General features: G+C 41.3%; 2 protein-coding genes and 1 long non-coding RNA gene across 3 annotated transcripts in view; 1 reads left to right on the top strand and 2 right to left on the bottom strand.

Moving 5' to 3' along the window:
* KDSR (3-ketodihydrosphingosine reductase) overlaps positions 1-4,476 on the bottom strand; it is a 38,079-nt gene extending 33,603 nt beyond the window's left edge. The window contains exon 1 of the mRNA XM_025422088.3: positions 4,283-4,476. Within this exon, the coding sequence (XP_025277873.1) occupies positions 4,283-4,390 (108 nt within the window). The 5' untranslated portion in view covers positions 4,391-4,476. The remainder of the gene's footprint in view (positions 1-4,282) is intronic.
* LOC125755408 (uncharacterized) lies at positions 3,675-23,598 on the top strand. Its single transcript, XR_007411892.1, has 2 exons — positions 3,675-3,903; positions 17,878-23,598. It is a non-coding gene; the product is annotated as an uncharacterized LOC125755408 (long non-coding RNA).
* Positions 22,352-27,627, bottom strand: part of VPS4B (vacuolar protein sorting 4 homolog B) — a 31,841-nt gene continuing 26,565 nt past the window's right edge. The window contains 2 exon segments of the mRNA XM_025422082.3: positions 22,352-24,574; positions 26,579-26,719. Of these exon segments, the coding sequence (XP_025277867.1) occupies positions 24,473-24,574; positions 26,579-26,719 (243 nt within the window). The 3' untranslated portion in view covers positions 22,352-24,472.

Genomic DNA, 27,627 nt, shown 5'->3' with positions numbered 1-27,627 from the left:
AAAGCAAATATAATAAAAATCTTAGCTCTTGCAATTTCCCTTCTCTGGGAAGTTTATTTAAAACAACTGGGACGGACTCTAAAACCCAATCTACAAGAGACAGATTTTTAGCTATTGTAGTTTCCTCGTCCCAGACTCGATGAATGAATTAAGCAGAGACATGAAAGATTTTACTGTCTTGCTGCTTTGTTTTTGGTACTGAACTATAAATTGCACATCTATATTTTTCTGCGTTTACTGGAGGGAAAGTGCCCTATAACTCGAGCTAATAAGTAAGCCATTAGTCTACCTCTGGTTCCAAATTCAAATGAATCTTATTTCCTTATTGCTTATCTCCTGTGTGACTATCTTCACAAGAGAAGAGCCACTTGCATAGATCTTCTAATATTTTACATGACCGCTTCTTAAAAAAGTATACAGGATCATATGGAAATACCAAAAGGGAAAGCTTTCCTTCTTGCACTGTTCCCCCATAATCTATAGCACAGCTCTACTGGCTTTGAGTTCCACGCTCCCTCCAACCACAGGGCCTTTGCACATTCTATCTCCCCTGCCCTTCTTTCATCTGGCTGGCATCCATTCACCCATTAAATCTCAGCTCAGGGGTGCCTGAGTGGCTCAGTCGGTTAAGTATCCAACTCTTGGTTTCAGCTCAGGTCATGATCCCATGGGTTGTGGGATCCAGTCCCACTTTGCTGGGCTTTGTGCTCAGCAGGGAGTCTGCTTGGAGATTCTCTCCCTCTATCCCTCCTCCCTCCCTCCCTCCCTCCCTCCCTCCCCACCAAATGAATAAATTTTTAAAAAATAAATAAATCTCAGCTCAAACATCACTTCCTCAGGAAAACCTTCACCTGCCCATTCCCTAACCTCAACCCACTTTTCAGCACCGCATCCTTTTCCCTTTACTTTATGGCACTCACAGACTCAAACAGCCATGCATTTATTTGTGTGGTTATCTGATTCACAACCATCTCTCCTATCCCTGCCTCATAAATGCCCTAAAAATACCTACTCTCTTTCTGCTCCCCACTACATTCCTAGCACTTAGCACAGCGCCTGGCACATAGGAAGGACTTGCTACATACTTACCTAAGTAAGACAGGTGTAATATTATTTTTCTAGTCATTTTTCCTATGCAAATTATATAATACAGGTCAAGAGAGTGGAGGGCCCCAGGTTGTCAGGTGAAGGAAGGGGGGAAAGTTTCACATAGGCAGCTGACCTTACATGGGATCATATCCTATATGATAGGATATACATGTCAAAATATCTTACGTCAAAAAAACTAATAAAAGGCTTTACAATATTACGTTAAGGAGCCAAACTGAAACTTAGCTGTCGACTTCCATACAACACACATTCGGGTGATTTCAAATATTTCACCATTAGGTATTAGTTATGCTGTAATGAACATCGCTGATCCCATCTCAATTATTTTAAAGTTACCAGGAAGCCACGCCTCCACAATGTCCCAATCTCCATGGATGCTTCAGCTTCCCTACTTCCCTTTAGCCAAGTCTTCACCACTGAAGAGGCTTCCTTGGCAGATAATTAACCAATTTTCTCCAGAAGGTTACTGTCAAAAAATCTACCTGTTGCCTCAGCTAAACAGTTGCCTCTGAGGAGCTCTTTGCTGCCAAGATATTTCATGGGGGCTCTGGCTTTTTAATTTTCACCCCACATTCCAATTCCATAGCAATTAACAGCCCCCCCCCCCCCCCCCCCGCTGTTGTATGATGGTGTTGCTGCCTCAGTGTTCCTCCACCCAACATCCCCCACATACCTACCTATCCAAATCCTACCTGTCCTGCAGAGGCCAGATCTAAGGTCCCCTCCTCCAAGAAGCTTTCCTGACTCTGTGGCTCAGTCCTATCCTTTCCCTGTCGCTTCCTCCGTTGTGCACATGTCTTAGCTCCCTTACCAGACTGTAAGCTCCTTGAGAACGAGCACCAAGTCCCATTTATCTCCCTCCCTCTGAGCACTGAACCCTCATAAGCAGCTGCTAAAGAAACCCTCAGCCTACATTATTGCAAAATGGTACAGTGGTACCATTTCTCTGAGGAATACAATGCCAAAAAAAAAAAAATGTGTAGTTTCCCTATTTGTTACTCAATAAATTACTGGAAGTTGAAGTTATGAGGTTATTGAGAAAATTTATAGGCTCTAAAGTGCTTTTACTATTACTGCTGTGTTTCATCTAGACTGTTGGTGGGTAAGCTAGCTGTGCTCATGTACCGCACAGCCAAGATACTGTCCAACCTGATAACTCCTAAGTTTTTTCCGTAAGAACAAGGGTAAGAAGACTTTAATCTTTCGGTCTTAGCTCATGAGAAACTAACCTTCTAATCAAGCTAATGCTTCGAAAGTATCTAAGAATATACATAAGCCAAGTCTAGGCTGTGTTATTCTGAATGATATAAGAAAATGGAAGAGATTTTCACAATGACTGAGAAAAGCAGGAAATACGGATTGGGCTGCCTGACAATTGGTAAGTTGGGCCCAGATGTGGGACACTCGCAATAACTGCTTAATTCCCTTTCCTTATCACTTTGCCATTCAATGCAAAATATTATCTTATTCTTACTGTCTCTTTCATCACATCAGACACCCCTTATCGAGGACAAGAGACAGGGTGGTTTCCTGCAAGAACTGCTCCCAGCCATTTCCAAAAAAGGGAAGACCTGATTTTCCAGTTCTCAACAAGTCCATCAAACAGCTTTAAAAAAATAAATAAATACATACATACATACATACATACATACGTACCCTGCAATACTTCTGCAGTTTTGCCCCTGTCTTTAGGGAGATTACACTAGTTCTAAATAGAAAGCAATAAATAATTATGACCTCAGCCTGCTCCTGCTTTCACACAGGCAGACATTCTAAACGTTAGCTCCCTCTCCTAGCACCACCTGGTCCGCTCCTAACAAACCTCAAGAAAAAGAACTGCACTTTCCCTTGTCTTATGACATTAAAAAAAGAAGACAGATGGTGACATCATGTGAATTATTCATGTCATCCTCACATTATTTATAGTGGCGTATTAAAGTGGGACGGTGAAGAGAAGTCTTTTTCGTTTACCCCATCAGACTTGGTCTTACTCAGGGCCTGCAGCGGAATGAAACTGGAAGGACTGGAATCAAGGTTAACTGCGACTCCTTTATAAATACTGAACCAAAATGTTCGTTCCTGCTTTGGGGCTCTGCGTTTTTTCCAAAGTTACGCTCTGCAGGCCTAACTTCTGAACGACTGCAACTCTCAGAGCCACGCTTCGGGGGCACAAGTCCTCTGGCAGAGGTGACACCTGCAGCATTCGGCCTAAGCGTCGAGTTTTGCGTCTCTCGCTCGCTTCTGAAACGAGCGGACACTAACCTCCTCTACCTTGCGCAGGGGTGGGGGGTGGCAGGCGTTGGAAACAGGCTTCATAGGTTTACAAAGGGACAATTTAAAGAAGAGGAAAAAAAACACATCTTCTCATGCACCGACGCTTGCTGTCCAGGCTTAAAGCACCGTGAACTAAAGGAGCATCCGTCCGGGGAGCGCCCGCCGGGGACGCGCCTGGGTCACCGGGGCAGGCTGGCGCCGCCGGCCCGGGAGCCCGGTCTCCTCACTGCAGCCTCCCCGCGCGGGGCGGGGCGCCCGGGGGCTGCGGGGGCCTCGGACGAGAAGCCGGAGCAGGTGCAGGCGGCGGGCGCAGGTGAGGCGGTGCGGACACCTGCACAAAGGCGAAGGCGCGAGCTTCCGGGGCGAATCTGAGGGGCGCCGGCGTCGGCTCCCGGCTCCTGCCTACGCGCCAGCAGGTCGGAGGCTCGTCCGGGAGCCCGCGCGGCGGCCCAGCGCGCCCCGGGGAGCCCGGGAGGAGCCCGGGAGGAGCCCCGGGGAGCCCCGACGCCCCCCGCCCAGGTGAGTCACTTCCCGAGTCTCCTCCCGCAGCTGCTCCGTCTGTCCTCGCACAGGCCGAGCCCCGGCCCCGGCCCGGCCCCGGCCCCCGCCCCCGCCCCCGCCCGCGCCGCCGCCGACCGCGGTGTCCTTGGCAAAGTTTCCCAGCCTCTCGGCTCCTCGGTGGACTCCTCGGGAACCCCGAGCGCGCACCCCGGCCGGGCCCGCGCCGTGCGCCCCCGCACCCCACCCCCCCACCCCCACCCCCACCCCCACCCCCACCCCGGGGCCGCGGGGACCGGCCGGGCTGCGCGGCGGCAGGTGGCCCCGGCGGGGAGAGGACGCGGGCGGCTGGGCCTCGGGCCGGGCGGCGGCGGCGGCGCAGCAACAGGAGGCCACTCACCACCACATGCGCCCCGGGCAGGGCGAGGGGCTTGGGGCTGATGAGCGGGGACACCATGTAGAGCAGCAGCACGAACGCCACGAGGAAGGCGGCCGCCAGCAGCAGCATCGCTCGGCGGGGCCGGGCCGGGCCGGAGGGCGGGCGGCGGGCGGCGGGCGCGGGGCTCGGCGGCGCGGCGGTCACGCGCGGCCGCGCGCAGCAGGAGCCGCTGTTTGGGTTCGCGGCCGGCGCGGGGCGGGGCGGGGCGCGGGGCGCGGGGCGGGGCGGCGGCCGGAGGGGAAGAGGCGGAGCCGGCGGAGGGCGCGACCGCGGCGGGGCGGGGCGGGGCGGGGCGGCGCTTCCCGGGCGGGGGCGGGGGCGGACCGGGGGGCCCGCGCCCCTGGAGCGCCGCGGAGGCCGGCTGCCCCGGGGCACGCGGTCCCGGGGCGCCCCCCGCCGCCTGTGGGAGCCCCGACGCGAAGCCGACCTCCCGGGCCCCGCGCGGCCTCCGCGGAGTTTAGGAAGCCACTCGGCTCGAATTGGCTTGGGCTTCAGAGCTCATCTGCTTTCCCGAGGCGGGGATCAAACCCAAACCCAAACCCAAACAAACAGCTTTACGGAGATCTAATTCACATCCCATCCCATTCACCGACTGAAACTGCACAATACATGCTGTTTGGCGCAGTCCCCGACTCCTGCAACCACCACCACCGTCCATCTAGGACATTGGGTTAGTGATACACACCCCCACCCTAAAAGGTCCTGCATCCTTCAGCAGCCACCCCCCCCCCCAGTTCCTCCCAACCACCCCCCCAGTCCTAGGCTATCACCCATCTGTAGGTCTCTAGGTTTGCCCAGCCTGGATATTTCGTATAAATGGAATTCTGCTATATGCAGCCTTTTCTGTCAGGCTTATTTCACTTAATATAATGTTTTCAAGGTTTATCCCTGCTGTACAATGCTACCGCACTTCATTCTTTTTATCACCAACTTGTAGTCCCTCGTATCAATTGATCACATTTCATTTATCTGGACATAGAGGTTGTTTCTATTCGGGGGCTGTTAGGAATGACAGTGCTGGGCACCTGGGTGGCTCGCTGGTTCAGCATCTGCCTTTGACTCAGGTTGTGATCCCCAGAGTCCCGGGATCAAGTCCCACATCCAGCTCCCCACACAAAGCCTGCTTCTCTCTCTGCCTGGGTCTCTGCTTCTGTCTCTGTCTCCCATGAATAAATAAATAAAATCTTTAAAAAAAATAAAAAGGAATTATAGTGCTGTGAACATTCATGGATGAGATTTTGTGTGGACATATGCTTTCATTTCTCTTGGATACATACCTAGGAGCAGAATGGCTGGATCTACAGTAATTCAATCCTTAACCAGAGCTGCCAGATATTTTCCAAACAGCCACATCACTTTCTGTTCCCACCAACAATAAGCGTTCCAGTTTCTCTACATCCCTACCAATACTTGTTATCAGTCTTTTTAATTATAGCCTTTCCAGGGGGTGTGGCATCTCATTGTGGCATCTCATTGTGATATCCAAATATCCTTATTTGGATAAGGCACGGAAGTTTGCTTGTTTGCTTGCTTTACCTTTCTGTTTTTGTTTTCAGAAATAGGAAAGAGCTCAGGGGCAAAGGGAGTGATCTAATTTTTTCTTCTCTCTTAATTTATTGCCCAGAGTTAGGCGAATGACAAGGTTTGAGGGCACAGTCCGCAAAACTTCTGACACCAATTCAAATTTGGGGGTTCCTCCCTAGAATAAAAAAAAATTAAGAAATAAATTTAGGGGTTCCCAAACCAACTTCACTTTTGGTAATTCTCTGGAAGGCCTCACAGAATTCCGCATTGAGCTGTTATTCTCATGGTTGTAATTCACGACAAAGTCAGCCAAGAGAAGAAGTACATAGGGCAAAGTGTGGAGGCCTCCACCTGCAAAGCTCCGGTTGCCACCTCCCATGGAGTCAGGACACGTGACCCTCCCAGCCTGGGTGGTGTGATACTAGAGTGGAGTATTGCAAACCAGGGAAACTCATCGAATTCAAGAGTGTTTATTGGAGTTTTCATTATGTTGCCTGTATGGCTGAACACAGTCTTCAGGTCAATTGATGTTGCCTGATACAACCTTCCACCTAACTCACATCGTTGGTCTTTCTGGCATGATCAACCTCCACCTTAAAAGTACAGATTGGCCTGCCCTCGTTTAAACAAAGGTACTTCTATCAGGTATGGCACAGATTACCTCCAAGAAGCCAAAGACAGAGGCTAGCCCTTCTCTTCTGAGAAGACTCTGAGGCAAGCCTAGATTCTTTACTGCACAGGTCACTCCCTGGCCTTTATCCAAAGCTCTCCTACAGCAAAACAAACATATGCCCTAACAGTTAGAGGAGGCAGTGTAGAGTAGGAGGCTCTTAACTCAATTTCCCAGGATTTGACCATCAAGGGGCACCTGGGTGGTTCAGTCAGTTAAACATCTGCCTTCGGCTCAGGTCATGATTTCAGGGTCCTGGGATTGAGCCCCAGTCAGGCTCCCTGCTGAGCAGGGAGTCTGCTTCTCCCTCTCATTCTCCCTCTGTGCTTTCTCTCTCTCTCTCTCTCTCTCAAATAAATAAATAAAATCTTAAAAAAATCCGGCCATCCATATCAGTAATGCAATCTTACTGATAAGACATTGCCAGTGTTACACCATACCCCAATATGTCACAGCAGTAGACATGGCCTGAAAAATAAGAGTTGAAAGATAGTGGCATATCACTGGAATTTCAATCAATCATCAACAACTAGTCCAGTTCATCATCACATCATGTGTCTCCCAAAGCAATCCCTCACAGGTTTGCAGTTTCCATTCAACTCTATCAGCTTCTAGAAAAAGGAGTGGTGTCCAGCCGCTAAGACATCTGGTCTAACTGGACTCTTGTAGGAGACAATATCACCTCTTGCTATGACCCTCCGTCAAGGTGTTAACATCATACTGGATTTTACTTGTTGCATCACCCATTTATTTGTTCTTTTACCTGCAGCTACTATTTCTCCTTCTGTTTTTACTCACACTTTCCCCTGTTGGAAGGAACACTAGGTTGAGCCTAGTTCTATGCTGTTCCAGATTGCCAGCACTGCTAGTAGTTGAGTGGACCCCCTCAGTCCATTCCCATTCATAGAGGGTACGGTGATACAGGCATACAGCTTGTGGGCTTTCTCAACCATGAGGCAACACAACTGCCTTCACTATCAATCCTAATTTCATCAGATGGAGAGAATGCATAACCTCCCCGCCCTTTGTCAATGTCTTGGAATTCTAGTATAAAGGTTGAAAAATATAGTTTCTTGCTTAGGAATGATCGTTGATTCTAGCACCTTCATTTGAAGCCCTGGTCCTTGGGATCACAGCATCGGGGAGAAAAAAAAAGAAAAAAAAAAAAGAAAGTTGAGGCAATGTGGAGGGAAAAAAAGCAGAAATTATGGTCATACCATCTTCTCTCCATGGGAAGAACTGCATAGTCATACTGGCATTCTCCCTCACTCCCTCCAGATCCCCCAGAAAAGTGGAGAGATCTATCAAAGTGAGCAACACACTCCTGAAGACACATAAGTCAGCCTTACATGTCTTTATCTCTCCCTGCCCCATTTGTTTTCTTTTATTATTAACGGTGATTCATTCCAGAGAGAGAGAGAGAATGAAGGGCATAGAGAGGCAGAGGAAGAGAGAAACAGACTTGCTCAGAGCATGGAGCTTGACTTCACCACCCTGAGGTCATGACCTGAGCTGAAACCAAGACTCAGACTTTTGCCCAACTTCGCCACCCAGCCGCCCTCCCTCCCCAGCTACCCCTCCCTCTCCCATTTTAGGCAACAAATGTTTCAATTACCTGTTCCAACTCTCCTTTAGACCTTTACTCAAGATATGCAGCATGATTCGTTCATCTGATGTGATATCTCTTTGCCCATTGTTGGACACTGTGGGCTGTAAAGTATGTTCTTTGGTCTGAAGAAATGGAATTGGTGGTCCGAATTGGTGCAATATCTTCTGATCCAATCCTTTTATAGTGTTTTGAGCATTTGCACCTACCTCTAGGCATGCAGAACCCAGTCCAGAGTGTCCAGAGTGTATCTGTCCTTGTGAAAACCTGTTTGTAGCCTTCCAGGACCAGCATCAGTCCAAGCACCAGTTCTGTGTTGGGCCTTCCTCGCAGGGAATCTGCCCCACAGCCATCTGCAGATGCAAAAAAAAAAATGCATCTCTGTCATTTTTTGGCCCACAAAAAAGTTCTTATTGGCATTCTGTGCTCCAGAGGGTACAAGAGGACAATGTCTATATTCATCCCATCTCTACATTGCTTCACCAACAGGTTTAGAACCATCTAAATGTCTATCAATGGATAAGTGAATAAAGACAATGTGTTAAAAATATATACTATGAAATATTAGTTGGCCTTTAAAAAAAGGAAATCCTGCCATTTGTGATAACATGAATAAACCCGGGGACATTACACCAAGTGAATATAGAAAGATTCCACAGAAATATAGACAAATATTGCATAATCAGATTTATATGTGGGATTGTAGAAAAAAGAAAAACTCATAGTAACAGAGAGCAAAATGGTGGCTAATGGAGTCTGGGGCTTGGTAGGGAAGAGAAGATTAAGAAAGAGAGAGAGAAAGAAGAAAGAAAGAAAAAGTAAAAAGGAAAGTAGAATAGCAGTTTCCAGAGGCTGGGCGGAAACTAGTGTGGAGAGTTACTGCTTAATGGGTAAAGAGATTCAGTTTTGCAAGATAAAAAGAATTCTGGAGACCAAGGTTATGATATTTGCACAACAATATGAATGTATTCGATGCTACTGAGCTGTCAACTTAAAAAAATGATTAAGATAGTAAATTTCATGGCATGTGTATTTTATCACAGTTGACATTTCCCCCAAATGGATTCTAATATGCTTCTATCAATATCCCAGAAAGATTTTTTGTAGATAGAGGCAAGAGTACTCTAAAATTCATGTGTAAAGGCAAAGAAACTAAAATAGCTAAAATTTTTTAATAAAAGAAGAACAGACTGGGTGCCTGGGTGGCTCAGTTGGTTAACCATCCGACTTTTGATTTTTGGCTTAGGTCCTGGTCTCAGGGTCCTGGGATCCACCCACGTTGGGCTCTGCACTCAGCAGGGAGTCTTCTAGTTCCTTTATCTTTGCTCCCCAACCCCATCACACACATTCATGCACATGCGCGCGCTCTCTCTCTCTCTCAAATAAATAAATAAAATATTTTTTAAAAATTTAAGAGCAGAGTTCAAGGAATCAGCCTACCTGATTTTCAAGACTTGTATAGCTATAATAATGAAGGCTGTGTGGTACTGGCATCAATGGGACCCAGAAACAGACCTACACGAATACATCACACTGATTTTTGACAAAGATGCAAAAGCAACTTAATGGAGGGAAAAGTAGCCTTTTAAATAAATGGTGCTGTGACAATTGGGCATCTATAGACAAAAAAAATGAACCTCGACTTGACCATTACACCTTTCACAAAAATTAATTCAGATGGTGTGATAGTTAATTTTATCCATCAATGTGACTAGACTATGGAGGGTCTAGATATTTGGTCAGACGCTATTCTGGGTTTTTCTGCAAGAGTGTATATAGTGAGATAAACTTTTTTTTTTTTTAAGATTTTATTTATTCATGAGAGACAGAGAGAGAGAGGCAGAGACACAGGCAGAGGGAGATGTGGGACTCGATCCCAGGATCCGGGGATCATGACCCAAGCCAACCACTGAGCCACCCAGGTGCCCTGTGAGACAAACATTTAAATCAGTAGACTGAGTAAAACAGATTATCCTCCCCCATGTAGGTGGGTCCGATCTAATCTGTTGAAGGCCAAAATAGAACCCAAGGTTGACCCTCCACCAAGTAACAGAGAATTATTCCTACCTGATGGCCTTTGACTGGAACATCAGCTTTTTTTCTTGCCTTTGGACTTCAGTTGAAATATTGGCTCTTCCCAGGTCTGCAGCTTGCCAACTCACCTGTAGATCTTGGAATTTGACAGCCTCCATAATCATGTAAGCCAATTTCTTATAACCAGTCCACCAATCAATCCTCTATTGGTTCTGTTTCTCTGGAGAGCCCTGACTAATGCTGAAGGAATCACGGACATAAATGTAAAACTACAAAACCATTGGAAAAAACACTGGATTTTAAAAGAATGAAGACTTTGGTCAGTCAGGCAAAAAAATTCAGGCCACTTATTTATAAAAGAAATCAGGCTAGTTTCAGATTTCTCCATGGTGTCATTCAACACGAGAGAACAAAGATGCATCTATAAGATCCACAAAAAAAAGAATGTCGAGCCAAGGTTTTGTATCCAGCTAATCCATGTTTCACCCCTTGAATGTGTAATAAATAAGGAAATGCTTTTCCCTTGAGTGTTTCTTAAGGAAAATATTAAGACTATTAGTCCATTTGGGCTGCTATAAAACGATACCACAGACTTGGTGGCTTATATACAACAGAGATTTATTTCTCACAGTTCTGGAGGCCAGAAGTCCAAAATCAAGGCGCTGGCAGATGCGGTGGTTGGGAAGGCCCACTTCCTTGTCATAGATTGTGTCTTTTCACTGTGTCCTCAGGTGGCAGAGGGGGGGAGGAACTCTCTGGAGTCTCTTTTACAAGAGCATTAATCCCATTTATGAGACAAAATCACTTCTCAAAGGCCCACCTCCAAATGCCATCCTGTTGGGCCTTGGAATTTGACATATGAATTTTGGGGGGCACAAATATTCAGTAGGTAGCCAGCTAAAAGATGACTGAAAAGGTATGGTGCTGCCTTTTGAGAATTTTTGAAATGAATATATTTAACCATAGAACAAAGAATGAAACCAATGCAGGGGCTATAGAACAGAATGCTATGTCATTGGCATATACCTTAACAATGGAAGAATAATAAAAGAAACACATTTTAGGAGGGGAAGAAGGAAAACATGTGCAAGGTAGGAGTGATTTTATGAATGGTGTCCTTTATAACTGAAACCCAAAGATATCACTTCAAGCTGCCAAGTCAAGTAATAGAAGAATAAACATTTAGCTCCATGAAGGTAAACATGAAGAAATATTGACTCAAATCAGGCGACCTGGAAAAGAGGAGGAAGTATATACATTTTATCGCTGTTTATTATAAAGGACTAAGACATTATTAAAGGGAATAGAGGGATATGGGGCCAAATGAGGTGTAATTGTAGAGGCCAACAAAACAATACCTAATGACCGACTTGAAGAAACAACGAGGCAAAATGACACTCCTGCCTGATGACAGGATCAAGGTGTCTCCTGCTCCACTGCACTTGCTGCTTCTGGGTCGCAAGTGCTCTGGGTGATGCAGGGCTGGCTGGCACCCCTCAGGCAGCCCTGCCCGTTTTGCTCTCAGCTGAGAGCCTTGCCTTCAATGCTCCTCAGACTGTGTTGAATGTCCAGTTGCCTTTTTTATATCCCTTCTGTGGCAAACCAGTCAGAAAAATGAAATGATACCTGAGCAAAACAAACACATGCGACATACAAGCTTTAATGATTGGCTGTTAGAATCCACAGACTTAAAAATCATAAATGTAATCAGAACAAAACATAATACAGAGAAAAAGACTGACAAAACGGTTAGGCTGTTCGTTAGACATATGCATAAAAGTGGTTCATGTGGAGAATTATTTTTGTAGTGAACTCTATTTTCTAAAGACAGTCACCACATCTCCAATCGCACACACTCTTTCCTAACGTGACACTAATTCCATCCAGTGGTGGGGTGTATGTCCCCTCCCCTTGACCTGGGTTGGCCTTTGGACTGAATTGATCAATGGACTGTGGCAGAAAGGACACTGCAGGACTTACAAAATAGGTTGCAAAAGGCTATGTAGCTGGTTTTCTTGGGACATTTAATCTGAGAACTAATACATGATCCTCTGAGTAAGCTCAAGCAGTCTCTGGAGATGTCCTTGTGAAAAACGGAGGCCTCCAGTGTGCAGTCCCAGTTGAGCTCCCAACCAGTAGTTAACACCAACCTGCCAGCTGAGTGAGTGAGCCATTTTGAAAGTTAATCCTCCAACCCCCCAGTGATGCCTCACCAGCAGAGATGAGCCATCCATGCTGTGCCCTACCCAGACTGTAGATTTTTACTTCTTTGTTTGCCTAGTTCTGCTCCCTCCTCCCTCTGTTCACAGGGGATGATCTGTAGTAAACATCTTGCCCCCCAGACTCCTCTTGTTGGCTTCTGCAGAACTTAACTCGTAACAACACGTATCACCCAACCCTTATCCTGACAACTTCCCTTCTTTATTAGAAAACATAACTCATACTCTCCTCAAATTCTAGCATTTGATTTATCCAAAAGATTAAATAATCTGGTTAGAACTTAGACCCAAGTACAAAAAAGTTTATTTTTTGGTGTAAGAGTCATTTAGGAAATTCCAGATGATATTTTGATGCTGTGTGTAGTACTAAATGGGATCTTTTCTGCACATCAGCAGGCACTCTTCTCAAAAGCTGTAGTATAAAATATGTGTGGCTTCATTTGAAAGGTTTTGCAAAGAAAAGCTCTAGTCAATTAAATTTGACATTACTTCTGGTAACTTCAACTGTACTTCCAGTCTATGAACATGGCAGGACAAGACAAAGGTGAAGCAACTGAGGCACTTGATCCAGTAACAAAGTTTGGTGGGATGCCAAAATCATCAGTAATCAACATAAACAATGTTTTAAGGCAATATTAAAAAGAATTAAAGTCCATGGTGAAAAAATATCAAAATCAAAATATAAAGATCGTCTTACCATGACTGACTGAATGAGTAGCAGAGGTTTGTGATGGGGTTACAGTCCTACAGCTATCACTCCAAAACATCTCATTCTTGGTCTTCATAAACTGTTGATGACATTTTTTTTATTTGAAAAATAACAAATACACTTCATGTCCATTAGCATGACTATCATAAAAAAATCTCAGCAAAACAAAAATGGGCAAAACAAGTGTTGGGGAAGATGTGGAGAAACTGGAACCCTCATGCACTGGTGGTAGGAATGCAAAATGGTGCCATCACTATAGCGGTTTCTCAAAAAGTTAAACATAGAATCACCATGGAATGATTCTATATACCTACCTAGGAGTTCCACTCCGAAGTATATGCCCCAAAGCGACCCAAACAGATCCTTGTATACCCACGTCCTTAGCAGCGTTACTCACAACAGTGAAAGGTGGAAACAACATAGATGTTCATTAACAGATAAATGGATAAACAAAATGTGGAATATACATATATACAATGGAATATTATTCAGCTTGAACAAATGAAGTTCCAGTACATGCCATAACATGGATGGACCTTGAAGACACTATGTTAAGGGAAATAAGCCACATACAAGGACACATGGTGTATGAGTCTATTTTTTTAAAAATTTTATTTATCTTCATGAGAGACACAGAGAGAGAGGCATAGATATAGGCAGAGGGAGAAACAGGTTCCATGCAGGGAGCCTGACGTGGGACTCAATCCCAGAACTCTAGGATCACGCCCTGGGCTGAAGGCTGCACTAAACTGCTGAGCCACCAGGGCTGCCCATATGAGTCCATTTATACGAGGTACTTAGAATAGGCAAATTCATAGAAAAATATAGTAGAACAGTGGTCACCAGGCCTGGGGGTGGGGTGGGGTGGGTGGTAAGTTATTGTTTGAGAGTTTCTGTTCAGGTTGATGAAAATTCTGGAAGTGGGTGGTGGTGATGGTTCCACAACATTGTGCATGTAGTTAATGCCATTGAATTGGACATTTAAAAATAGAAAAAAATGGTAAGTTTTATGTCATATATTTTTTACAGTAAAGATAACGAACGTTCACTTTATAAAAAATGAGAAAATAAAGAATACATTTTAAATTAGTAGTAATGAACACTCAGAGAGATAGTTGCTTTTGGCTCCAAACTTTTTTCACAGCATCTTGGGATGGCCTCACAGTATGTGGCAGTGTGATTGAGATGTTTTTTTCTCTCTGGACTTCCTCTTCCCCTGTTAGGTGAAGGTGGCAGGCTTCCCTTGTATGGTGTAAACCAGCAAAAGCATAATGGCCTGTAAAGTATTTTCTTTTCTACTGGCTCCCCCTAACAAGTCCTAATCTCTCAGGTCACTAGAGCAAGTGGAGGAAAGGGAAACTCCATTGGCTGCAGGAAGGAATGGGGACGGAATCTCCCACCTCACACAATCTGAGGGTCGGAGCTACCCGCACCCACAGATAGGATGGCACTGAGGCTTCCAGCCTCTGCAAAGATTCTTCTCTTGTGTTCCTGGCGTGGAAGGGGAGAGCTGAGGGATGTCTGTGGACTTGAGTGCAGAGAATGCCAGTAATAGACTTGGTGCACTGGAATTTTATCTCCTGTCTGAGCACCGGGGAAGCCTCTTGGACTTTCCTGCAGTCCTTTGGGGAGAGGCCTGATAAAGAATTAACAGTGACAGCGCTGTGATTTGGATTTGATTTAGTGATGATGTAGAAATATGGTATTATTTGCCTACTGGAATTTGTGAACTGAAATTTAGACCTGGCATTGGTCAGTGCCCAGAATTTCAACATCCCCTAAAGTCGATAGAAAAATGTCAAAGGGTTTCCTCTACTTTGTAGTCAAATCTATAGCAGAAGGAACCTGTGAGAACTAATGTTCTTAGAGGGAAGATGCGTGTTCGGGTGTATGTTTGTGTGTGTGTGTGTGTGTGTGTGTGTGTGTACATACAATCACCTTAGAGGAGCAGCTGTTGATAGCAGTCCACTGTTCTGATTGGCCAGAGCTGTGCCCCATACACCTGTGAACTATTTTTACACCAGCCTACCTTCTGTCATGTGGCTGCTACCAATTTCTTCCATTTTTCGGTATTAATGTTTTCATTTAATAATCCAGACCTCTGCATGCCGATACTTTTTCATGTAATCGCTTTTTCTTAAATATGGAAATTTTCAAAGGTTTCTATAAAATTGTCAATGGATTTTTAAAGGAACCTTTAATGCCTAAGACATACATTTCAAATAAGAATATGAAAGCTTTTTAATATTGCAATATATGATGTCTTAGGCCATAAATAATTCTGTTAAGTCCACTGACAATTTTATAGAAGTCTTTGGGAAAACAGGACAGGAGTCTTGGAGTTCTGGCAACTTTCCAAGACACAACTATTCCCATATCCAGGATTGGCTATATCCAAAAGTCTTGCCATTTCAGCCAGAAGAGTGTTCAGTTGTACATAGCAAAGGTGTTCCATGATCATGTTCATAGATTACTTGTGGGTTTGTGTTAGTGCTTGGGAAACAGTCATGGAATCTACCACTATGTTTCTTTCAAATTAGTTCCAAGTTTCACCTCCTTCAGAAATGATCCTTAATCCCTCAGTCTTAGTCACATTTGCTTTATATGACTTGCAAGTAAATTGCAGACTTCAGGGACTTTCATCTCTCATCCCGTTATGTGTATGTTCGGGATGTGTCATCCAAAAATAACGGTGCAATACACACCAATATAACCACAATACCATTATCCCACCCAAGACAATAACAATTCCATAATATCTGATATCTAGTTTATATTTATATATTTTCAATTACCTCCTAATTGGTTTTTACAGCTGTTTTTTTTTTCTTGCCTTCAAACCAGGTTCCAGTCAAGTTTCACATATTACAGTGGGTTATTAGGTTATGTGTCTTCAGTTTCTTTTAATCTAGAAGAGTCCCTCAACCTTTTATTTAATGGTATCCACTTTTTAGAGACCAGGCCAGTATCCGGTAGTTGTCCTAATCTCTTTTGACTGATCGGTTCTTTTTTTTTTTTTAAACGATTTTATTTATTTATTCATGAGAGACACACAGAAAGAGAGAGGCAGAGACACAGGCAGAGGGAGAAGCAGGCTCCATGCAGGAAGCCCAATGCGGGACCCGATCCCAGGACTCCAGGATCACACCCTGGGCCAAAGGCAGGTGCTAAACTGCTGAGCCACCCAGGGATCCCCATGACTGATCGGTTTTTGATGTTATTTATTTCTGTCTCCCTTGAATTTTCTGTAACTCAGCAGTTACATCTATGGCTTGATTAGATTCAGATTACACATTTTTGGTAGGAACACTTCAGAAGTGCATTTTGTGTTGCATCCTACCGAGTAGCACATATCTGTTTGTCCCCTATAAGTGTTGCTCAACTTAATTTGACTTCTTGGGTAAGGTGGTGACAATCATCTCTCTCCATCATAAAGATCATGTTTCCTTCTGTAGTTAGCAGATCATCTGGGAGTGACACCATGAAATGTTGGCAGATTGCCACCAGCAATTCCTCCCATTTCTGTTAGCATGCGCTGCTCCTCCTATCAACAGGTAGAAAACCACTTTTCATCCCTTGAATCTGGACTGGCCTTGTAACTTAGTTTAACTAATATAATATGATAGAAATGGTATTTCCTTATTTCTAGGCCTAGGCCTTAAGAGGCCTTGAAGCTTCTCTTTTTGCTCTCTTGGGTTCAAGCCACCAAGAAACTCAGGTTGGACTACTCAACGATAAGACACCACAAAGAGGTCCAGCCAGCCTAGCTGGAGGTACTAGAAATATGAGTGAAGCCATCTTGAATTCTTCAGCCCTAGTCAAGCCATCCCAGCCAACATTATATAGAGCAGAGGCAAGCCCTCTCCTTGGAGCTCTGCCAAATTTGCAGAGTCATGAGAAAAAGTAGATGGCATTTTAAGCCAACATTGATTTTGAGTGGTTTGTTATTCAGAAAACAGGAAACAAATCCCAAGTAAATATTCCGTTTCATGCAATAGTTTTAGTATCCTTTGATATTTGCTTGAGTCAATTATTTCATTGAGGTTGCCACAGGATAGTTTAAATTTTGCTATTTTCTCTACAGCATTGAGAGAGGAGGAGGGGGAGAGGAAATGGGGGAAGAAAGGAAGGAGAGAGAGGGAGGGAGAGGGAGGAAAGGGAGAGATAAAGGACCAGCTTTCTCTGTTTCTACCAAGAATGAAGGATGAAATGCTTAATTTTTTCAATTATTAGTTTCAGAATAAAAAGTTGAATATTCATCCCCAAGGATGGCAAATGAGGTTTTGCCTTTCTACTTCTTTTCGTGCCTTCTTTACATGCTTGTCTTCCATAGTTGCTTGGTACCCCATACATATCTGTCATTGAACTCAAAGTGTTATGCTCTAATTGCTGATTCATCTATCCATTTAACTGAACTGTTTATTGAGGGCAGGCATGTTAGCGGTAAAGCCAAGTACATATAAGTTCTAAGTGAAACTAGATTTGTCGTACTCCTTTTTTCTTTATACATATCATCTTACATAATTTAGATAATATCTGATAATTTTTTTAACCATGCAATTGCTTTGCCTTTTGGTGATTTTAATGTTTTATGTCTCATTTTTAAATCAAGAGTAACAGCCCGTAGTTATAAAACAAACAGTAGAGTGGGCCAGTAATATAAATCAGCAGTTCCTGACCCTCAAAGCCTCAACTTCATGAGGGATAACCACTTGCAATTTTTTAGGTTTGGTTCTTGTATTTTTTTTTTTTTTTGATGGCTGTATCTTTCACAATGCTATCTTGTTTTCCCAGTGACAGATGGGATCTACATCCTCTCCCCTTGAAACTGGAGGGCTTTTGTGACCGTTTCAACCAAGAGAGTATGGCAGAGGTGACGCACCGTGGCTTCTGAGACCACCGTTAAAAGGGAAGAGTTTCTGCTTCTCTGAATACTTGATCTTGAAGCCTTCAACCTGACTGTCCAGAAGCCACCATGCAGTGTGGAAGCCTGAGCGACCCCTGCAGACACTGCTTGGAGAGGCCCAGAGACTTCAGAGATGTCCTGCTGCCCCCAGATATTTCAGCCCTCTGCCATTCCAGTCCCAGCCACTGTCTGGCCATAACTATGTACATGGCTCCTGGCTAGAACTCAAGTTCCTGATCCACAGAAACCAAGAGAAAAAATAGCTCTTAAAGCCATGATGGTCAGGCCTCTTGGAGGCCAGACTTGGGAGTTTTTTGGTTGTACCTTTTGGTTGTACCTGAAGCAGCACCTTCATTTACTTTGGTCCTAAGGACTCTCGTATCACTGAATTATCACTTATGATCTCTGTGGGGAAGACTGTTTCAGTTATCATGCTAGGTCTACTGCCTAACGTGCCAAGTCCACTTGGCTTGTAATGGTTAGTTGACATTAATCGGCTTCTACAAAGGATCTTTCCAGCTCTGATGAAATCAAAGAGCCAGTTAAATAATTTGGAATGTGTTCCTTTCACCTGTCAAAGGCTTGGTTAAGGGACTGGATTATGGATCTTCTGTGGGAATAGGGAGGCCTTGTGAAGGTCCTCACAATATAAATCCATGGTAGCATTTCTTTTTCCTAAAGATGTTGGGTTCTTCTTTTTACATTATATATTAATGGAGTTCCGAGTGGGTTGATTGTCAAGCTGTTTCTTCAACCAGCTAAGCAAACAATTAAAACCGCTCCCAGCAGCTCAAACCAAAATGCTAAATTCAGAGTCTCTGTTGACTGAACTCAAGTAAAACTCAATAATTTCTGAAACTAGGCTCTCCTTTTCTTAACTGATAACCAAAATACTCCATTCCTACCCATAGGGTTCCAGGTATTTCCTGAGACTCAGAATCTTTCAAATCCTTATAAATATACACATCCCAATACTATGCACCCTGCTTTTTGCCTCCCAAATTTCCTTACCTTCACATTATAAAAACAAAAAACCCCCACAAAACTTGATGACTCTGAATTCAACTGGTATTATTTGGTAACCTGCAAGATCAAAACATAAAGTTTCACTTGCCTGTTTTAGGACTGTGAATACAAGAAATGTTTATAGTCACAGATCCCTGGGTTTCGCTCCCTGCCTTGACTTCAAGTAGCAGTCCTTGGAAGTTCTCATGCCTTTTTTGTTCTACAGCAGCTATGAAGGAGATACCCAATGTTTTGTCTTCACTAGGCACTTCATTAGCTGTCTCACCACAAGCTACCAGATTCCCAGCGGGTCAGATGCTATTGATGCTGCTATGATCCTGTTTCTAATGTCCTGCCATCGTTGTGGTGCTCGAGATTGATGGACCTGGTGCCTAGTGATGAAGAAAAACAGGATATCTCCAGCTTTGGTTTCTGTAGTGTGGGGCCAGGGGCATTCCCAAAATCAGGAAGGCAGTTTGGATGAACAGCAGTCCTCCAAAGTACATTTGTTTGATGAATTACCTTTGCTGTCCTTTTTTTTCACTCTGTCTTCTTAAAGTCTCTATTATTTTATAGGGTTCCAAAAGGGGAGACAAATTCCTGTGATCAGCTCTTAGCCTGACTGATCCTAACTCTTCCTTTAAAATCTTTTACTTACTTTGGGAAATTAAAATATTTAAAGATGAAAACAAAGGAAAAATGAACAAGTATTCATACTTCTACCACCCAGATTTGGCCACTGTTAATTTCTTGACATATTTGTTTTCATTCCCAATTTTCTTTTTTTAAAGTAAAAATGCAGGGGAGGGGGAAAAATAATAAATGCTCATGCAAAGTATTCAAACTTAGAAAAAATACAAAGATTCATCCACTCAATAAATATTTATTGAGTGCCCATCAGGCACCAGGCACTGTTCCAGATACTAAGATACAGCAGAGAGAAAAAAAAGACAAGAAAATGCCAGCTCTCACAGAACACACATATTAGTAGGAAAAGTTACAAATAAGAAAAACTGTCAACTATACAGTATGTTACATGATAAGCGCTACAGAGAAAAATAAGCAGGGAATAGGTCTAAGGAGCATCAGGAGGGACTGCAATTTTAAATAGGATGACCAGGGAATGTCTCACTGGAAAGATGACATCTGAAAATATACCTGAAGATAAAAGAGGTAGAGAAAATTTAAAAAAAAATTTTTTTTCGACCAAAATCTCACTACCCAAAAATAACGTAATGAACATAAGGTGAAAATAAATTGTTAGGCAGCCCGGGTGGCTCAGCAGTTTGATGCTTGCCTTTGGCCCAGGGTGTGATCCTGGAGACCCAGGATCGAGTCCCACGTCAGGCTCCCTGTGTGGAGCCTGCTTCTCCCTCTGCCTGTGCCTCTCTCTCTGTGTCTCTCTCATGAATAAATAAAGATCTTTACAAATAATTTAAAAAAATTAAAAAAAGAAAATAAATTGTTTATACATATCTGTATATATACATACATATACAGATATCTGGATGATTATATGGATAAATGAACAGGAACATACAGCTAGGAGACATATACTATTATAAAAATGGATTCAAACTATAAAATATTTTTTCTTTTTAATCATCAAAATTTATTAAGCATCTATTTTTGTTTTTGGAGATATATATAATATATACAGAAATATACAGATTGGTCTATATATCACCCAGCTCCAGATTTGAGATTACATTAAGTCTAGAATCCACTCCATTAGAACTGACACTTGAATAGTAAGTCTTCTGACTCATGAACAGGCCCATCTCTCTACCTACACAGGTTTTCCTTTGTTTGTAATGTATCCTAGTTTTCTCTATGAAGGTCTGCTTGTCTTTCAGACTTATTTTAAGCTATCTGCGGCTTTCTGAGGCTATTTAATTGGTATTTTAATAATTTCAATTCTTAATTGTTGCTCAGATAAATACCATATTAACTTTGCATCCTGTGATCTTATTAAATTCAAATTCTAACTTTATATTAATTTGGATTTGCTATATATACGGTGTCATCTGAGAATAACAGTTTTGTTTCCTTTTTATTCCCTAAACTTTGAATTTCATGTCCAAAGTTGAAAAGAAGTGGTGATAGCAGGGCAGTAAAGTTTTCCATAATTCCCAATTAAGTATGATGGTTGTATAGTGTTTTTTTTTTTTTTTTTTTGGTAAATGCCTTTTATTAGGAAGCTCCCTCAGGACACCTGGGTGGCTCAGCGGTTGAGCATCTGCTTTCAGCTCAGGGCACGATCCTGGGGTCCTGGGATGCGGTCCCACAACAGGCTCCCCACAGGGAGCCTACTTCTCCCTTTGCCTGTGTCTCTGCCTCTTTCTCTCTCATGAATAAATAAAATCTTTAAAAAAAAAAAGAAGAAACTCCCTTCTAGTCCTAGAGTTTGTTTTTTTAATCATAAATGGGTACTAGTTTATCAAATGCTTTTTATGACTCTAAAAATATAACTTCTGTACAGTATTTCTGTAAATGCAATAAATAATAATTTTTCAATAACAGATGGGCTTTGTTTTGTATGGCACCATGCTAACTAAACCTTGATTTGTGGTATGAATCCTCCCACCATAGCAGATTTCAAGCTTCCAACACGAGCTCAAGGAACTCATAGGTGGGAAGAGATGGGCACTGATTCTCATAAGCCAATAGGGGCCAGCTCTGGCTTACCTCGGACTTTAGTTATTTCACTAGACCAGTAAGAACAAAGTCATTTCAAATTACCTATTTTATAAGTCTCACAGATAATCCAGTGAGTAGATAACAGTAAGGACAAAACTACTTTAATATTCAAGCCTTTATTAAGTACCTAATAGTGTCTAGCACTGTGCTAGTTGTTGTAAAGGAACTCTTTGAAGAGCTTATAATCTAAATGATCTAAACAAGATTAAGAGAATGTGCTTCAAATTTGGGTATGAATCTTAAGATAGTACTATCAATTTATTACTAAAGGAATCCAAAGGTAGGTGTGGGGATAGTTTAGGAATTCTTCTGGCAAAGATTATACAGGCCATGAGCTAGGTCTTAATGGACATAATGGAATTTGGACTAGCAAAGAAGAAAGGACACTGTATTAGAGTAACAGAAAGACGTGAAGGAAGGTATGCAGGTAGGAAAGCACATGATCTTAAGAGCTCACAAAGGTGAGACGAAGTGTCCATGCTGGGCACTGCTGCGGATTCATTTGCAACAACATCAAGAAACATTTATAGTGACAGAGGTGTGCCTCAATTTCTTAACTATGCCAGTGGCAAGTGGCTAAATGGTAGTACTTCACATTAATAATCAAATATACATACTCATTGTTTTTCTGCAAGTAGATGACAGGAAACTCAAAAGTCAATTTTCTATTGAAATTCTTTTTATTAAGACCCCTATAGTTTTCAAGATGAGAAAAACAATGTTCTTCAACATCTAGGTCACACAGGAACTCAAGTAGCCTCAGAAACCAGCTACCCAAAATTTCTTAAGAGTCCAAGTTCAGATAGAGCCTGAACATTGTATTTATCTGTCCATAAAGAACTCATGGCCTATGTGCTACCATTCAAGGCTAAGTTTAAAATTATGTGATTCCAGAAATAGGCTTAGAACCAGAAATGTAAAAAGTGTAGAAGATGTAAGGTAGAAAAGAGCTATGGTTGGAAGTGATTTGCATACTGAGACACAGTTCTCAAAGCACATGTAAGAATTAAGTATGATAAAGTATCCATTTATCATCAACACTATACTCACTATTGGGTCATGTACTTTGACAAATTAAGTAAAATACTCCTTCAAAACAAATTATGGCTTTATAAAAAATTCTGGATTTCAACTATCATATAATTATGTGAATTCTCCTAATGATATAATTAACACCAACACTTTATAATTCTGAGGCTAATAAAGAATAAACTGTTTTTATAAGGCGGCCACAAAGAACTGTTAGTCTGCCAAGTTAACTCCCACTCTCACATAAAAAGTTGTTGAAGAACAGAATTTTCATGTATACAGTCTCAATAATTTCTAATAATTTCTTTGTATCTCATCAATCTAGATACTATTTTCTCCTATACAGAAGATCCCAAAATAAAGAAGCATACACAGAATATAGCCAGTAGTAGGTTATGTCAATTTACTTCATGTAAGAACAGTGTAATTCAGACCTATGATTTTCCATCTAATAGCAACAAAAAGAAACTGTACAGAAAAGCCAAAGGCAACCAGGGAGCATTATCTGTCAAATGTGCAAATATACTTTAAAATGCAAGTTATTCTATAGTATTTGCAAGGTAGAATTTTATAGTAATTAAGGAATCTACCTCATTCCAACTAACTTCATAATCTTTTGTATATACAGCCAATGCAAATGCACAAGGCACAACTTAGTGTTGATGCTAAAGTGTATAATATACACGTTCAGATTATTTATTTGAAGATATTAAAATAATATTTCATGTTTGTATTTTATTATTTAATGAGACATTAGCTCTTTTCTAAAGCTTCACTGATAACGCATGTGTAGCAAGAACAAATTGTTCCCTGAACTTAAAAGGTAAAAGCCAAGACACTTGGTAGCCTATATTAAAAAAAAAAAAAAAAAAAAATCTATATATATGTACACACACATCCACAAGAAACTTCCCATAATTCAAAGGGAGGACATTCCTTTTAGCAGAGGTTCCCATTATAGTATTTCATGACAGTTATTTAAAAAGTATGTATTTATTTGCCATCTGTTTTGGTCAATCTTGCTACAAAAAGACACTGAAGTAGACAATTTTCTTCTTCAAGCTGAAGACAATGCCTAATTTAGAAAGTCTTTCTTTCGAGATTGCACAGTGAAAGGTATTATTTAATTAAATATAGAAACTTGTTGCTTTTAAAGAAATTATTGAAATCTACACAAAGAAAAATGTTAGCCTATCAAACATCAATGAGACTTGGCTAGAACAGAATTCAAAATCTCTCAAGCCCAATCACAGTGCTCTTCGCTGTTTTATTGCCCATCCCTGAGAATAAAGATTCTAGTATTTAAAATTTTTTAATAAAGTAAATACACTTTACATTGATGAGAATGATGCTTAAGAATTGTTTTTCAAAATATAAAATAAGCCCTATTTTATTTTGGTAAAGAAAAAAATATATATAAATGCTCTGTGCAAATACCACCAATTCTAAATATTGCTGTTTCAGTCAATTTTAATCCTCTTTAACTGGGTCATTCCTATTTTTTTTGCCATTGGTACGTGTATCACTCATTTCATTATATCCATTATTTTATAATTTTTGTTAACAGGAGCATTTAACTGGTAATGGAGCAAAAGTACATATAAAATTAAAGGAACTCTGGAGTGAGATCTGTATTTCCCTGTGGTAAAAGAGTTTTACTGGAAATAATCTGAATGCCATCCAAGAAAGGCAAAAGTACCTACGAAAGAAAGAACACACATGGTAAATGTCTTCCTTATTGTCTTTGGTTTAGCCTTCTTGGCCAAAATCTTCCGTAAACTTCTTTAATTTTAACAAGTCATGTTCATTGACTGTGGGTTTCGTGTTAGATAGTGACCGTAACATATCCGACTGTCAGGGAAAAAGAAGGAAGAAGTATTAGTAATGGCTTCAATCAAATAAAAACCAATACATCATTATTATTACTAACTTTCCATCTGAAGTTAAATCAAAGTATTTGCAGTGTACTCTAAGCTACTAACAATAACCTCTCATTTCTTCTGAAGTACATCTTTGACATGTTCTTCCTTTGCACAGCAACTTTAAACTGCTTGCCTTAAAAAAAATAAACTGCTTGCCTTATCCTGACCACAACTTTCAATGCCTCCCCATTACCCATCGGAAGTATAATCTTCTTAGCCTGAGGATCAAGGCCCTCTAAAATACATCTCTGATCTCTTTTCTGGTCTTAACTATTTTTTCTTAAAACAAGAGTTCACTAAGTGCAATTCAAAAGGAATATAGTCATTCACTTATACTAACATGAAACACAACACAATTTAATTAAAACCAACTAATCAGAATATTTTTTAAAAGGTGTTATTTATTTGAGAGAGAGAGTGTGAGCACCAGTGGGGGAGGAGGGCAGAGGGAGAGGGAGAAGCAGAGCAGGGAGCCAGACTTGGGGCTGGATCCCAGGACCCTGAGACCATGACCTTAGCTGAAGGCAGATGCTTAACTGACTGAGCCACCTAGATGCATGCCCCCAGGATTTTTAACTATTAGTTAAAATTATGATCAAAATGGGAAGAAAACATGCTAGTATCAGGGATTCATTAAAAGATTAACTTCTAGGCTGTGTCTCATAAAACAGTATGAAAAATGGTCAAGAGAACAACATCTTTAAAAAAAGGCACTGAGTGCCTCGGTGGCTCAGTTGGTTCAGAGTCCTACTCTTGACTTTGGCTCAGGTCATGAGCTCCTGTTCAGTGGGGTGTCTGCTTGAGATTCTTTCTCCTCCTCTCCCTTCCTGCCTCCCTGTGCTCACTTGCATGAGCTCTCTAAAATAAATCTTAAATAAAAATAACACAGCAAGGACTGAAAAAAAAAAAAGTTTCCAAAAAACTTCTCAGAGAAGCATTAATACATAAATACATCTATAAATATATACTTATGCACATACAGAAGTACATGTATGTTTATAGATCTATGTGTACGTTTCATGTAAATAAATTTCTCCTCTGGAAGTTACTATTCATTCTCACATAACGCTCTTTGAAAATCTGTAATTGAAGAAGATTTAAAAAACTGTGTGCTCACCAATAAGAAAATACAAAAATAACAAATGTAGCTTTTCACAGTAAGCTTCCTATAGCTTACAAAGTAAGTTTTAAGAATTATCTTAATCCCGGCAGGCCCGGTGGCTCAGCGGTTTAGCACCGCCTTCGGCCCAGGGTGGGATCCTGGAGACCCGGGATCGAGTCCCGTGTCGGGCTCCCTGCATGGGGCCTCCTTCTCCCTCTGCCTGTGTCTCTGCCTCTCTCTCTCTCTCATGAATAAATAAACTCTTTAAAAAAGAAAAAAAAAAGAATTATTTTAATCCCTCCAAAATAAACTATAGAAATATAATTTTTTATCATAAACACTTGGTTTCAGGATTTTTTTTTCTACAAGCACTACATTATTTAAACTTTCTATAAAGCTTGAAGAAGTAAAACAGAAAACGTCATTATAAAAACAAGATTTATGCATTAAGCTCTGAGTATTTTATAAAATCTTAGATTCAGAAAAGAAATTTACCGATTCTACTTTTTGGTAAGTCTTGACAATAATTTATGTCATATAGGTAAGAATTCTGGTGATAGTATCCTAGCTATAAGACCTACAAATGTAGAAACCTATGGTTTTTTAAAAAAGCTTTTTCACTTAAAATTAAATTTTCCTTAAAGCCCGAGAAAATATTTTCGAGATAATTATTTTATATTTTAAGTTCAATTAATCTTCACAACTTTTTGAGTAGTATTTATAAACATGCTCGATCACACCAACATTTTCTGATCTCACATGACTGGAAATGTTTGTCTCACAAATGACAAACTATGAATTTTTTTCTTAATAGCAAACAAAATGTCAAACCATGCAAACAACTGGTTCCAAAAGTTTATCCCCAGGGACGTCCATCCATGTCATTTCAATGGCACCAGGGTCACCTGGAGAACAGGGTGTTAGCAGATCATCTACTATTTTGTTGGGATCAGCTCGTGAAGGTCCGCACACCTGGAATAAACAGTAATCTGAAATATTTACTTGAACAAATTAACTTAAGATTTAGGCCATTATCAAGAAACTTGAAAATGTACTATTTTGTATTTTGTTAAAATGTTTACTTCTAAAAATAAACAGATGAATACACAATAAAATGTAATTATCTTTGGGTGATGGGACAGATTTTGTTTGGTGTTAATTTCTTCCTGATACTTTCCTATATTTCGAAATTTCCTATGATAAACTACGTGATCACAAGGAGAAAATGAGTTTAAATTAAAAAAAAAGAAAAAGAAAAGAAATAGTTATCTGTGGTGAAGGGTTCTTTTTTCTCTAATGCTTATTAAATGGTCTTAGTCCAAAAAAGGGGGCATCTTCAATAATTCTCTTAAGTTTTTTCTATTTTCCAAAACTGAGAAAGTTCTGATATTTGGAAGATTAGTGTGAAATCACTGAATGTTTTCTCAAAAAAAATTTCTCTTTAAAAATAAGTACAAAATTAAATGCTATGTGTAATTTCAATGCTATTTTGTGATTCATAACGGATTTAAAATAAAATATTAATAACGCCCTGAAAAAGAACCCTTGGGACAGGAGTCACATGCAAGTGTTTTTTTAGATGACAACAAATCTATACTAAATTGGAGGCTGATTTCACATTTAATATTTTTTTTGACAATGATCAATCTTAAATATTATGTCAGACTTAGGGCAGGTTGCAGAAAAATAAAGATTCTAGGTTTACTTATTATGTGTATTTTATAATCTGTCTTTCCCAACAAAAATTTTAGCTGCAGAGATTTTTGTTTTTTGTAATCCTTTGTGCTGCCAAAGAGAGCACAAGGGATTTTTGTTTTTGATTGTAGTACTTTCTGATTTATCTCTGGGCTCAGAGTAGTACTGTAGACATTTGATAAATA

This window comes from Canis lupus, chromosome 1 (assembly GCF_003254725.2).
Source record: "Canis lupus dingo isolate Sandy chromosome 1, ASM325472v2, whole genome shotgun sequence".
NCBI lineage: Eukaryota > Metazoa > Chordata > Mammalia > Carnivora > Canidae > Canis > Canis lupus.
Note: the sequence above shows the minus strand (reverse complement) of the source record. Positions and strands in the feature narration are given on the sequence as shown.